Raw genomic sequence first — 13128 nt, 5'->3', positions numbered from 1 at the left:
ATAAAATTTAAGAACACTTAGGAACTCAAGATAGAAAGAATTTCACTCACTCTCAGAAATAATATTCATATGCCACAAAAGATGCACCATAAGCTTGCCCGTAGTGTACTACTCCACTAATCGAGCTCATTCAATCTAGGATCAATTAGGACTTTATTTGGTTGTAATGTAGGCTACGGGACGGGTAAGATACATTTAGATATAAGAGTGACTACACCTCCCTAAGCACTTTAATACATATAATTTAACATTCAAACCCCATACTTATGTCAAACCAAACTCCACCTTCACATCAATATACATCAACTCCCAAATTATTTAAGCACAATTATATCAAGAGTCGCCACTATCAAAGAATATTTTTTTTCCTTTTTTCTTTAATTCAAGTGGCTCTTGCTTTTTCAAATCAGTGCACCTTTCTCATTATTTCATTGGTTTCACTCAAAAGCCAAACCAACCACCCCACACTTTAACTTTTAGAAAGTTCATAACAATTCAAGTGCGCATGAGAGATTACAATGGTTCAAATAGATGGTTAATTCAAACAAATGGTTAAGGCTTGTAATGTGGTTTACAAAGAAACTAGATTACATGCTCAAAGGGGTTAACTACGATACATAACAATTAGGCGGGTAAAATATACATATCTGGCTCAACAAAGAAATGCCTATATCACTTCCAAGACTGAACAAAACTACTATTTCGCTTTGCAAACACACAGGGCAAGTTCTAGACATCAAATGCAATGCACAAAATACAACAAACCTCACACACGCATGACACATAACTCACTCAGGATTGGATTCATCAAGACACTCTAGTCAAAGCAGTTGAGCAAAGTTAAGATAATACAATTTAAGGTACTTCTACAAGAGTCAAAAACTGAGCCTAAGCGTCACAACCAAAGTACTCACTATTCTCAAGGCATAACAAAGTCAAGAGATACTGCTTCACTTCAAAACACAACATAATGGCTCCTACTCCAAAAAAAAACTAACTACACCCGGTTCAAATAAGACCCTTGGAAAAGAACCATGGTTTAAAGAAAAACCAATAGGGAATTACTACACTACCTAGAAAAGAATAATAAAATAAAATAAAAAGAAGCTACATGGACTACTTCCCTCAAGAGTATTGTCCAAGTGGTTTCCTCAAGAAGAGTCATGTACCTTTGTTTGTTTGTTTTTTTATTTTTTTATTTTTAGATCCGACTTTGACCCTCAAGAGACCCGTCGACAAGCGTCCGTCGTTGGGCCAAGTCAGTTACTCCTAATGTGAGTACAGTCAACTATACGCAACAACACATATACAATATTACAACATGTTCCATGTCTATGTACACTACAATACAGTATCAAGGCAAGTCTCTCACCCCACACTTAAAATTGTGCATTGTCCCCAATGCACACCATACTAATAAGAGGGTAAAAGAAACTCCCTGGTAGGCCAAAGGCCGACACACTAGCAGCTCATGGGGTACTCAGACTTCTCCCAATCTTGGTCCTTCGTGCGGGTATCTCACACTTAGTTCCAACCAATGGTTTGTTGTTACATCCTTCCAATGGCTTTGTGTTCTATGTTCCTAAAAATAAAAATCTACACTACAAGAATAATACAATAATAAATAAAAATAAAATAAAATAAAATAAAATAGGGTTGCCTCCCAACAAGCGCTTGATTTAAAGTCGCGGCACGACGCAAACAATTTTACCACTTTTCTCGCCACTTGGACGATATGAACTGTGCACCTAGCTTGGAATCAAGCTTGTGACCACGAGCGATAGGGGGTGGTAAGTTGATTATCGAGCCGAGCCTTAAATTCTTCATTTTGCACTTCTTGGCTCTCATGTGAGGAATGTCATTTTGGTTTTTTGTTTCCTCAAATTGTAAAATGTATGGTTGTTTCCTTTCCTCCTCGCAGTCCCTCATGGACTCATGTAGTTCAATTTTTCTATCACTACACAATTCTAATGTTGAAAAATGCTTGGAATGTGACTTCAAACCTTCATTTTGCAATTTTTCTATTCTGACATCCTCTTCTTCCCCCGGACTAGAGTCATTCTCAACCAGATTTTTATTTACACCGGTTGATTCTAAGTCCATGTTTTTCTCGGCATCATTGGTACTCATGGGGTCGGTTGGCGGAGGTTCAATTCTTGACTCTTCAAATTTTAGCTCACATTCTTCCTCATTTTCAATAATGGTTTCCAATATGAGCATTATTTTCTCATTTTGGGCATTTGAGAGTTCTTGGTTTTGATTAAGTGCCAAGGAATTTTGGAGATTATTTTCCAAAAGCTCCTTCAAAGCACTTTGTTCTTTGTGTCCTCCTTCAAGTAAGCACTCCAACATGAGCTTGAACTCTCCCTTTCGGCCATGCTCAACTTCTTCCAATTCGTTAACCCTATCATTTTCATCAAAAACAATAGAATCATCATAGCTGATTCTATTGTGGGGAAGGGAATGACCAATCAACACAATCATCCCAATGACCATTTTGAAAACCACACTTATCACGAATACTCCACTCATGGGTTTGAGATTGTGCGTACAATCCACCCCCGGGAAAATTTAAACAATTTTGCCACGAGTGTGGTCCTCCACAATAAAGACAAGGGTCATCACAGTATGGACAACTACCATCCCACCAATTTTTATTATATGATGCCATTTTTCAAAACTAAAAAAATAAACAAGACCCAAACAATAAAAATAGACTAAGGTAAGAAAAATTAATTACACAAATATTCACAAGTTGGGTATAGAGAAAACTGACCACACTAAGAATTTTTGTATTTTTATCCATGGTAATTGATAATTCTGTTAAGTCCCCGGCAACGACGCCAAAATTTGATCACGCCCAACTATGCCTTATAAAAAGGACAATGCAGACGTTGCAAATATAACCTGAGTATTCTGCCCAGAGTCGAATCCACAGAGAATTAACCTATCAATCACTATCTTTAGAACTACTAAACTCTTGAGAACCAATTTCCCCAAACGTTTGAATCACAGTTGATGGTGTCTTCAATAACTAAAATTGCACGTAAATAAACAGCTGTAAACTAAGGATGCTAATGTTGTAAACAATAATGAGAAGACGCTAAGGTAATGACTTCCCCTATTGATGGAATCCCTTGTGTTTATGCTTCATACAAATTTCCTAACACACCTCTATCAATCATGAACATTTTTCTTACCATAAATCTCTCCCGAATAATCACAGTAATATACTATTGCACTCTCCCAAGATACACTAGCTAGCTTTAATTAACACTGTTCACTTAAGATTGCACCCAAGACTTCGTTATCCCTAATCACGCCTTTAAACCCGCAGTTATAGATCCCTCTTATACTTTGGGAGTGGTGTTGTTCAACAATAACCTAAATTTGCACTCTCTCCCAAGTTATGCACACTAAATAGGCACAGTTAATTGAGGATCCTGTCAATTAACTACAACATACACAAAGTTGAACAAATAAAGATTGAGACTAGCAATTTGTATTCACATAAACAAGAAGTTCATCCCCAAATAGGTTCCATCAAAACCTTAAACAAAAGATTTAGCTACTCATAAACATTGGGTAAATAAACTAAAACAATATTCATCATAAAACTTGCAAGAAAAATAAAGAGAAGAAGAAACCAAGATGTTTTGGGTGATCTCTCACACTTGTTCTTCTTCCAAAAATACTCTCCAAAACAATACATGCCTCTCTTGGGCGGAGTCTAGTGTTTAAAATAGGGTTTTGGGCTAAAAATCTCGTGTTTTGCACTTTAATCCCTGAAATTTCCGCCTCCTGCCGCGGTTCTACCGCGGTCGCGGTCAAACCGCGGCCAAACATGGCCTCTGATTCTTCAATTTTCTGCGTTTGCACTCTGCCGCGGTTCTGCCGCGGTCGCGGTGAAACCGCAGTTTTTCATTCTGTTCCGTTTGGAATTTGAAAAAACGCAAAACATGAAAGTTGTAGACCTTTGAGTTATATTTCCAACCATATATTATGGAGCCAAAATGGAGTTCTGAGTAAAGAGTTATGTGTATTGTACTAGACAGTGCGCAATATGCCTCATCGAGTCTTCGTTTGTTCTCAACTATCAAATTTGACCCCCGAACACGATCCCAGCTTAATTCCTTGAGCTTTTACTCAGACTTCAAAGCTTCAAATCATTTAAATTCATTCCATAACATCTATATATCTCGGAATCACACCTACAAGGCATAAAACACATAATTAGTGCAAAACACTAGCGATTAAAGCGCAAACTCAACTAAAGTGCAGTAAATTAGAGTGTAATAATCAACTAAAACACGTAATTATAGCCTATCATCAGGAAGTAACCATAGAAAATTAAAATAATCAAATTAAAATAATCAAATTAGTCATCAAGTGCAAGTAGCACCTCATGAAGACAGTTGAGAGGACGTCTAAGGAGGTTCATCTAGCTATGTTCAATGCAAACCAAAGCAGCGGTCAGGTGAGACTATGATGGTTGATTGTGTCGAAACCGAGGATTGCGTATAGGTTTTCGTAACACGCATCGGAAGATAATGACAAAATCTTTTCGTGTTTAAAATCTAATTACATGTCAAAGATTAGATCTTACATGTCAAAGATCATATCTAAGACGTACTTGGTGAAGAGAGTCTAGTTTCAAAAATTCTTCGATAGTGCGAAGACTCTATAAGTATCCACACTGAGATTGATTCTTGCTATCAACTCTTTGATCAACGAAACCGGTGAACAAATTGAATGAAAAATGCAACAAAGGAAATTGATTTTCTTGTCAAGAATATATCTCTTATAGTTTTTAGTTTCTTCAAAGAACTTTTTAATGTGAAAGTGTATTTTCAATAGACCACCTACGCCACTTTTCCATGGCCCCTTTTATATTATTACCTAAACCTTTTTCTATTGGTCAAGGTAGTTAATTACCTTGGGTACAAGTCTAGTTCCAAAAATAGACTTACGTAAAGTTTTCCATTGGAATTTTTTTATCTTAGTCCTTTATGGACCTTAATACGTGAATCCAATTTCACATTGGATTTCACTAATAAGTTTCCATCAACTTTTTTATTAACATTTTATATAACATATCTTATATAAAGTAAGTACTAATTATATATACCACACACACATATATATATAAACCAAGAAATATAATTTAATTTTCTATTCCAGATAGAAAACTTTAATTTGTTCACAATATTAATTATATCCTCTGTGCTAGCAAAGAATATAATAATATTTTATTTGGACTAATAACTAAATATATTTGACTAATTAAATTCTTTAATTTAATTATCAAATAATAAAGTAATTAATCCTTTAGCAAAGATCAGAACACTCGTTAGTGTGCGACCCCATAGGTTCAATACTAAACCGATAGCAAATTAATCATATCAATATACTAATCAAGGGTGGCGTCTAGCAATACTCGTTAACGACCGGATAGAATGAAGTACATAATTTACTCTCATGAACCAGTAAAAGAATAGTGTAGTAATTCCTTCTGTCCTTATAGCTCTGAGTCACCTTAGAATATGGTTTAACTGTCAAATCCTAATAGGCGACCAACTATGTGTTCATGTCAAATATAATCGACCATTGAATGACCTAAGAAACTATTTTCTTCTTTCATTCAATTGTCCTGGCCAAAGTCTTAGTTTGGTCGTTTATAATTCATGACAACATGGAGCTTAAACTCATTACCAAGAGTTGACAGATTCCATCTTGATCAATCACTAATTCTATAAGTATTTAATCGTACCCAATATCCTTTCAACTATCTCCCTAGAGCCATAGGTATCTAGTATCAAAGCACAGTAAATAACTTGTCAATTACTATGATGATCTCGGGTCAAAGGAAACTCTTACATTACATTTTTCAAGAGAATATCCTATTGACAGTTTATGATAATTCTAACCATTAGGAATTACTCAATGAGTCGGTTCAATGATCATATCTCTATATGCATCATCTATCTATGTGATTTAATTAATGAGATCAACTAATCTTTATTCCATAAAGACAATCACATAAATATTGATCTAACCGGATTACTAATGTCCAAATTAATAATCCTACGATCAAGAACAAATTTAGATTAAATTATAAGAAACTTTACTCTCATTATCATGATCTCCATCATGATGACAAGTCTCAAAAGTTAATCAAGGACCTTATCAAGTTAATCAAACAATTAATAATAACTATGATAAAAGAATATCAGATGCCATATATTTTTATATCAAATAACGTTCACAAAAATATGTTCAAATTATCAAATATGATATTGGATCTAGGACATATCTACTACATCCTTAACAGAAACATGATGAGGTAGACCTACAATCGCATAAATGAAAATTGTATCAAAAAGCCACCATCTTTCAAAATCTACGGGAGTTTAAACAAAACAAAACGGAGGCAAAGGAAATTGGGATTAAAACTTAGTCATCGTCTGCAGGGTGTCAACGGTTCGGTTCGGCCGGTTATTTTACAAAATTTGTACCATACTAATTTTTCGGTTATTCTATTATGTATAACCAAAATTAGACTTTTCAAATGTCAGTTTCTCTTCGTTATCCGTACGGTTTGCTCAATTTTCAGTAATATTGTAAATTTCATGTAAAAGTCACTAGTACAAGTAGAATGCAATAACATACATACTTTTATAAGACTTAACAAAACTCTCTAGGCATTTTTATTGTTTAAAGGGTGATGAATTAAGAAAACATGAAAGATGACCAGAGAGCATAGATTCTTAACTATTTTACATCAACGTAAAAAAAAACTAAACAAAGATTAAAAAAAATATAAATCACACGAGTGGAAAAATATTAACCAAGTTGGGACTCAAGAATAAAGTCTAAAGAAGATTAAATATTCAAAACAAAAAAATCTAAATCATACGAAAGGAAACATATTCAATACATTGTAATTTGCTACTAATAATCGCTAGAATACTTTGTCTTGCTAGTGAATATGCTGAAAATAATTTAGTTTAAGTAGGAGTGACATAATAAATTTAGAAATTAGGATTTTGAGTTTAATTACTTGTTGGCTTGTAACTTTTTTTCATAATTCCAAGGCCCAAGAGAAATTTAATGCTTTTTTAAACTTAATATATAAATATGTTTCTCACATGTAAATTTATTCGGTATGGTTCGATATTTTTTCGGTCTACCCTAATTAACGGTGCAATTATAAACTTATATAAAAACTTACGATTTTATTAAAATAAACCTAAAAATAATTTTTAAATATCCATTGACATCTATATTAGGCATTATATCTAGCAAGAGTTGTTTTCAGTTGATTAATTGCACAAACATCGGACCATACATTCATCATCCTTCAATTCAACTGATACATTAATGAAAGTATGAAACTGCAATTTATCTTGTGAACGAACCAAAGTTTCCAAACTACAACAGTTTCCCCATCCACAAATCTATGGTTGCCAAAAGGATTCAATCATTCAGAACTCTCCTAGAGCTCTTAAAAGGAGGAAGAAATACATTAACCAGCAACTGATGGATACAGCATTGTGAATAACAAATTGCAGAGGTTCAAATAGTATTTATGTGTCCTAGGACTGTCATCTGTCCCTGCTTTCTCGGACAGCAACAATGGTGAAGAAATTGATTAACACACATTTAAAATATGTCTCAAGTATCTTGACGCTTGACCCATTATCATGGTTGGCACTCACTTGTGCAATATACTCTTCTTTGTTAGCTTTGGTTTCTTATGTGATCGGTTCTGCCACGAGATCCAACATCCACAAAAAAGTAGTCAGTTAATGCCATTTTGATAAGTAGAAGTTAGATAGTGCCAACTATCAAGATGTATATTATAAGTAGGCCAATCGCCACGCAAAAACCCTCACCTTCGAACTTTCCAGAGCTTCGTAGTCAATCCTCTCTTGCCACTTACTCTTGCGAAGTTTGATCGGCCGGTTTCCAACATACTTCCCTGAAATCAAACATGAATTACCACCTTATTAGGCATCTGGGTGTAATATTATCATTACCAATGCAATAACTAAAACAACTGCCACATCACACATTCATGTATCCCCATTTTGCGAACTCCACAAGAAACCAGACTTCTGAAATTCTCTCATACAGGCTTGGTTGATGTTGTCTTTTCTTAACCCTTTTTTTCTTTGCCTAAACCGACTTCAGAAGCAGTACTAAATCTTGTTTCCAGTAAAGTTCTGTTCCTTGTTTCCTTGACCATTCCTTTTTTTTATTTATTTAGAGAGGAGAGGGGACTAGGGGAGGGCAATTATAAATTCAAATAAAAAACCAGGGGCCTGTAGAGGACACTCTATCAACACTATCATTTGACATGAAGACATCAAAAAAGGGGGACCAAAGAAACCCACACATGGCATCAACCAAATGGTCTAGGAAAATGTTAGATCCAACTGAAAGCTACCATCCATACCATTTATAAGCAGTGGTCTTCAAGAAGGTAAAAGCAGATCACCTAGCAGTGACAGACCCAATTTTATCAAGTTGTGTCATTTAATATATTGATTATGCCAGTGTACCTTAAGCACAATAAGAAACTACACATCCATATCTTGATTAACAGATAGCTTACCGTTCATTTCTTTAAGTGCTGCCGCAAGGTCTAATGGGTTGGAAAAACTCACAAATCCATATCCCTTGGTTTTACCAGTCCGCTTGTCTCTCACAACCTGTCAACATGCATAATCCCTTTGTTACTGAACCTTACAAGCTACAACTTACAATTATACAACAAAATTCGAAGAGAGCAAGGCGAATATAAAATAAATAAATTAACCCAGTATAATCCCACAAGTGGGGTCTGGGGAGGTTAGTGTGTATGCAGACCTTACCCCTGTCCTAGGATAGAGAGTTTGTTTCCAATAGACCCTCGGTATCCTTCCCTTCAAGAACTCCCCACCTTGCTCTTGGGGTGACTCGAACTCACAACCTCTTGGTTGGAAGTGGAGGGTGCTTACCATCAGAGCAACCCACCTTGTCCAAGGCGAATATAAAATACTTCATTTTTTTAATCTTTTCAGATCAAGGCAGAAAGAAAGGAATTATAATAACATCAGCATGATGGATCTTGAAATATAACTAAGCTACACTTTTTTATAACGCATTAACTACTGCAGTTTTGGGCAATAAACAAATTACAATTAGACTTCGAGGTAAGGTATCACCAGTTCACCACCATTACAATCTTCCCAATTAGATGCCACCACTCTAGAGTCTTCTCATTTAGATGCTCCTTATGTTCTTCATTTTATGCAAATACACGTAAGCACATACAGAACTAAGTCATCATCCATGTATTCGGTGTACCCCACCAAAAAACGGATAACCAGATAAGAACACACACAAAAAAAACATACAACTTGAGGAATATTGGTCCTACAGTGACACTACTAATATATTCTCTTCAATTTTCAATCATTGAAAATTATTGAACTCCAATTTGAAAGCAGTCAAAAGTAAGGAGAAGTCTATCTCAAAACTCGATGCACGCATACACTATAGACATATGCAAACTATCAATAGTCGATGCATTTATAAACATTTCTAGCTTTTTTAAGATTCAGGAAGCAGATATATGATATTAAAAAAGAAGAAAATAATTAAACTTCTAGGGGACCAAAATCTCTCCCTTCATGACCAGAAATACCAGTGCTCATGTATACATAAAAATGTAAGATTATTGAAAGAAAGTGAATGATCTAATAGAGCTTACCTTAGCCATGTTAAAGGTTGGAAACCTTGAAAAGGCTTTTGATAGGACATCATCATTCACCTCATTCCCAAGATCACCACAGAATAGACGATAATCATCTGTGACACCATACGAAAAGGAAACTTAGTTATTCCACTGTACTAGGATTTGCACCAATCGTAACAGCAAAAGACACAATAACCACAGGAAAACAAGTGCAAACAGCCATCATGGAAGGAAGCGACCAGAAAACCAACAGCAAAAGATAATTGGGTTAAAAAATGATATCACTTGCAAGACCACAATCCATGAAAGTGGACCAGTAAAGCATAATATTCAAACATGTAAGATCAGATAGATTACCTTGCAGGTTTTCTCCTGCACATTCTCTTCTCTAAACACCTCCAGAAAAAGAAGTGCATTTAGATAGACAAGACACAAAACGCCCCATAACTTAAGTAAGACGAATTCATATAGTATATTTACTTTCTATTCATGCTTCTTTCATCCGCACTGGTTTATTCAGAAAGTTAAAACCTTTTATAAACACTCATTATAGGCATCTAGTAATTGGTTATGCAGTCAAGATAGGCTAATTCATCCTAAACTTTTCAATTATCTGTCATAACCATGTTAACTACAATTAACCCTGGGATTTCAACTTAATCATGTCAGTATTCACCACCATTTCTTGTCCCTTCCAATCTGTTATTCACCTATTCGCTCTGTGAGTCTCCTCATACTCTGCAACAAAGTTCCTATGTTAAAACGAGAGTGCATCAAGAAAATTCAAGAATAGTACTCGACCTAAAAACAATAAGCAGAGAGAAAAGAGGAGATAAAATTACTTCCTTGATACTTAATTAGTTCCTTATATACGCATTGTTCGCCTACTCTGACAAGCTACATTACCTTATACACAATATCATATTTTATAGTTGAACCTTGTATATATGGTAACATACTCTAATAGGAGACGTTTCGAAGGAAAAGCTGAATCCATTTTGAAAATCAAATATAACTGTTAACTTTTGATTATAATAAGAAATATAACTGATTACTTTTACTTACTTTTTAGTGGAAATTCAGTTCAAGATAGAATCCAGTTCAACTGATGTTAAAACTAGCAAAGACTATGAGGAGAGAGAACTAGAGTAACCCCACCCCCACCCCCACCCACCCAAAAAAAAAACAGAAGAATAAATAAACAGATTTTAGTACCATGAGGCACATCGAGTCAAGGAAAAAATAAAGAAATAGGAAATTATGCTTACTCTCTGGCCACTCTGCTAGAGTAGGATCTTCCCAACTTAGTCCTGCTGCCTTACGAGGTACAGCTTTCTTCTTGGCCTCAGCTTTGTGCTCAATTTCGCTGCTTGCAAGTGCAGCTTTCACATTTTCAAGTGCCTCAGGTGTGATTGTCTGAGCATCTCTTTGGAATAACTGCTGAGCCTGTCCGCAAGTATTATGTACATTACAAACATGACAAAACATACCTTCTTTTTTCAATACAAGCCACTAGCTTAACATACAAAGTAACATATGTACAAAGGCCTGATGCAAATACTTCTATTGAGATTTTCTTCTGTTCTCCTCCTAAAACGAAACTAACAAGCTTCTAATTGGCGTCAAGATATTCTACCATGCACATACACACAAACATAGGCGCAGATATTCTCAGCAAGCAAGCAAGCTGGCCCAGGCACCACCCTTATAAAAAAGATTTTTTTTTTTTTTTGATGAGATAAGTTGCTTCATTGCAAGCATCAAGAAGATGCAAAAGTTACAAGAAGGATCAATGTTAGCTCCATTACAATATAACAAAAACCTGCCCAGGAGCTAACAAAAAGAATCAAAAGCTCCATTACCCTTATAAAAAAGATTTTAAGCTCTATATACTGTCAGTGTAACAAAAATTTATACTGTCAAGTCACATTTACCTATTGTGGCAGCAGCTAACCTGCCCTATTTTATGGAGGCTTACTTGTAGATATACTTTAGGTGACCTGATAGTGTAGTGTATATCTTATTAAACTCTATAAAAAAAAACTCTCAACAACTTCCCAGGAAAGATTTTACAAAATACCCGCCAAATTCTCAAACATTTGTCAAAAATAACTAGAAAAGGGAGCAAAAATGAAAAACAAATGACTTACATAATTACTTACTCCACAAGTTATTAATCAATTAAACTTTCTATGGACATTAGCGTGACTCCAACGAAATCAAAATGTAAGAATTAACAACCAATTGCAATTTCGCCCGTCGTTACGTACAAAGACCGAAATTCAGAAATAAAAGTTCATAATTTTCATATTTCTTCCTTTTTTTGCAATTAACATTTGCTGATATTTGGAGCACTTACTTGTTGAAACTGAGGCAAAGTGTAAACGCCCGGAATAGGAGAAGGAGCAGGATAGACGGAAGGACCAGGAAGTTGTACGGGGGGAGGAGCAGCGCCGATGTAGGGCTGAGGAGGAGGTTGTTGTTGGAGATGAAACGGCGTCGGAAAGTATGTGCCGTTTGAGTAAGTGTACTGCGACGACGATGAATTAGCTGCCGCGGACGTTGAACGCACCGTCGACATTGCAACGCCGGTAAATTAGGGATTTCCGATCGCAGAATTAGGGATTTTGTGTGGGCGGGGGGGGGGGGAGGGGGGGACAGAAGTCGGGGGAATTATTTTGATGTGATTTTATTTTATTTTTCGCAAAAGCGATGTGAAAAAAAAAAATCAAGAAATATATACGTATTGGTTGAAACAACTAGAAAATACGAAACGGTGCATTAGAGAAATGGGCTAAAGCCCAGTGGAAAAAAGAGCGTTCTGATTAATGGGCCGAATGATTTATAAGTACAACAACAAACCCAGTTTGATCTTAATATGTGGGGTCTAGGGAGAGTAGTCTGTACGCAGATCTTACCCTACTTAATGCAGGTAGAGAGATTATTTCCATTAGACCCTCGGCTCAGTAAGGGCAAGAAGAAGAAGAGGGAACCAAGGAAGGAAAACAATATCCAATAATAGCAACACGGAATACAATACCTGAGGCGAAAAAATCACATACTGTAATAAAATCAAAGAATATGAAGGGAAATGCATGCTACTAAGTCTATCGGTGAACACTATAAACTACCTACTAACCTTCTACCTTAATCCTCGAACTCCACACCCTCCTATCAAGTGTCATGTCCTCAGTGAGCTGAAGCATCGCCATGTCATGCCTAATCACTTCTCCCTAGTACTTCTTAGGCCTACCTCGACCTCTCCTCAAACTCTTCATGGCCAACCTCTCACACCTCATGACAGGGGCATTAATACTTCTTCTCCTAACATGTCCGAACCATCTCAGTCGCGACTCCCGCATCTTGTCCTCCACGGAGGCTACTCC

At 35.9% G+C, this 13128-nt stretch overlaps 1 protein-coding gene across 2 annotated transcripts; it reads right to left on the bottom strand.

Moving 5' to 3' along the window:
* Positions 1-7377: 7377 nt before the first annotated feature.
* LOC107774441 (uncharacterized) lies at positions 7378-12458 on the bottom strand. Of its 2 annotated transcripts, XR_012700384.1 has the most exons (7): positions 12102-12453; positions 11011-11188; positions 9758-9855; positions 8618-8714; positions 8459-8500; positions 7896-7981; positions 7752-7768 (listed from the first exon to the last, which is right to left on the bottom strand). XR_012700384.1 is itself a non-coding variant. In XM_016593966.2 (6 exons), the coding sequence occupies exons 1-6, from the start codon at positions 12321-12323 to the stop codon at positions 7715-7717; spliced, it is 735 nt and encodes a 244-aa protein (XP_016449452.2). In that variant the 5' UTR covers positions 12324-12458; the 3' UTR covers positions 7378-7714. The 2 variants fall into 2 exon arrangements, 1 of the variants encoding a protein (XP_016449452.2); XM_016593966.2 differs by lacking the exon at positions 8459-8500 and having other exon boundaries at positions 7378-7768; positions 12102-12458.
* Between the last annotated feature and the right edge of the window lie 670 nt (positions 12459-13128).

This window comes from Nicotiana tabacum, chromosome 16 (assembly GCF_000715075.1).
Source record: "Nicotiana tabacum cultivar K326 chromosome 16, ASM71507v2, whole genome shotgun sequence".
NCBI classification, from domain to species: domain Eukaryota; kingdom Viridiplantae; phylum Streptophyta; class Magnoliopsida; order Solanales; family Solanaceae; genus Nicotiana; species Nicotiana tabacum.
This window is presented reverse-complemented; position numbering and strand designations above follow the sequence as displayed.

Excerpts from the sequence above, each read along its gene's own strand:
- LOC107774441 (XM_016593966.2), bottom strand. The coding sequence starts at position 12,323 with ATGTCGACGGTGCGTTCAACGTCCGCGGCAGCTAATTCATCGTCGTCG. Across the intron at positions 8,715-9,757 it reads CAACCTTTAACATGGCTAAG|GTTGTGAGAGACAAGCGGAC; the intron begins GTAAGCTCTATT and ends GCATGTTGACAG. Across the intron at positions 7,982-8,617 it reads AGCACTTAAAGAAATGAACG|GGAAGTATGTTGGAAACCGG; the intron begins GTAAGCTATCTG and ends GTTTGATTTCAG.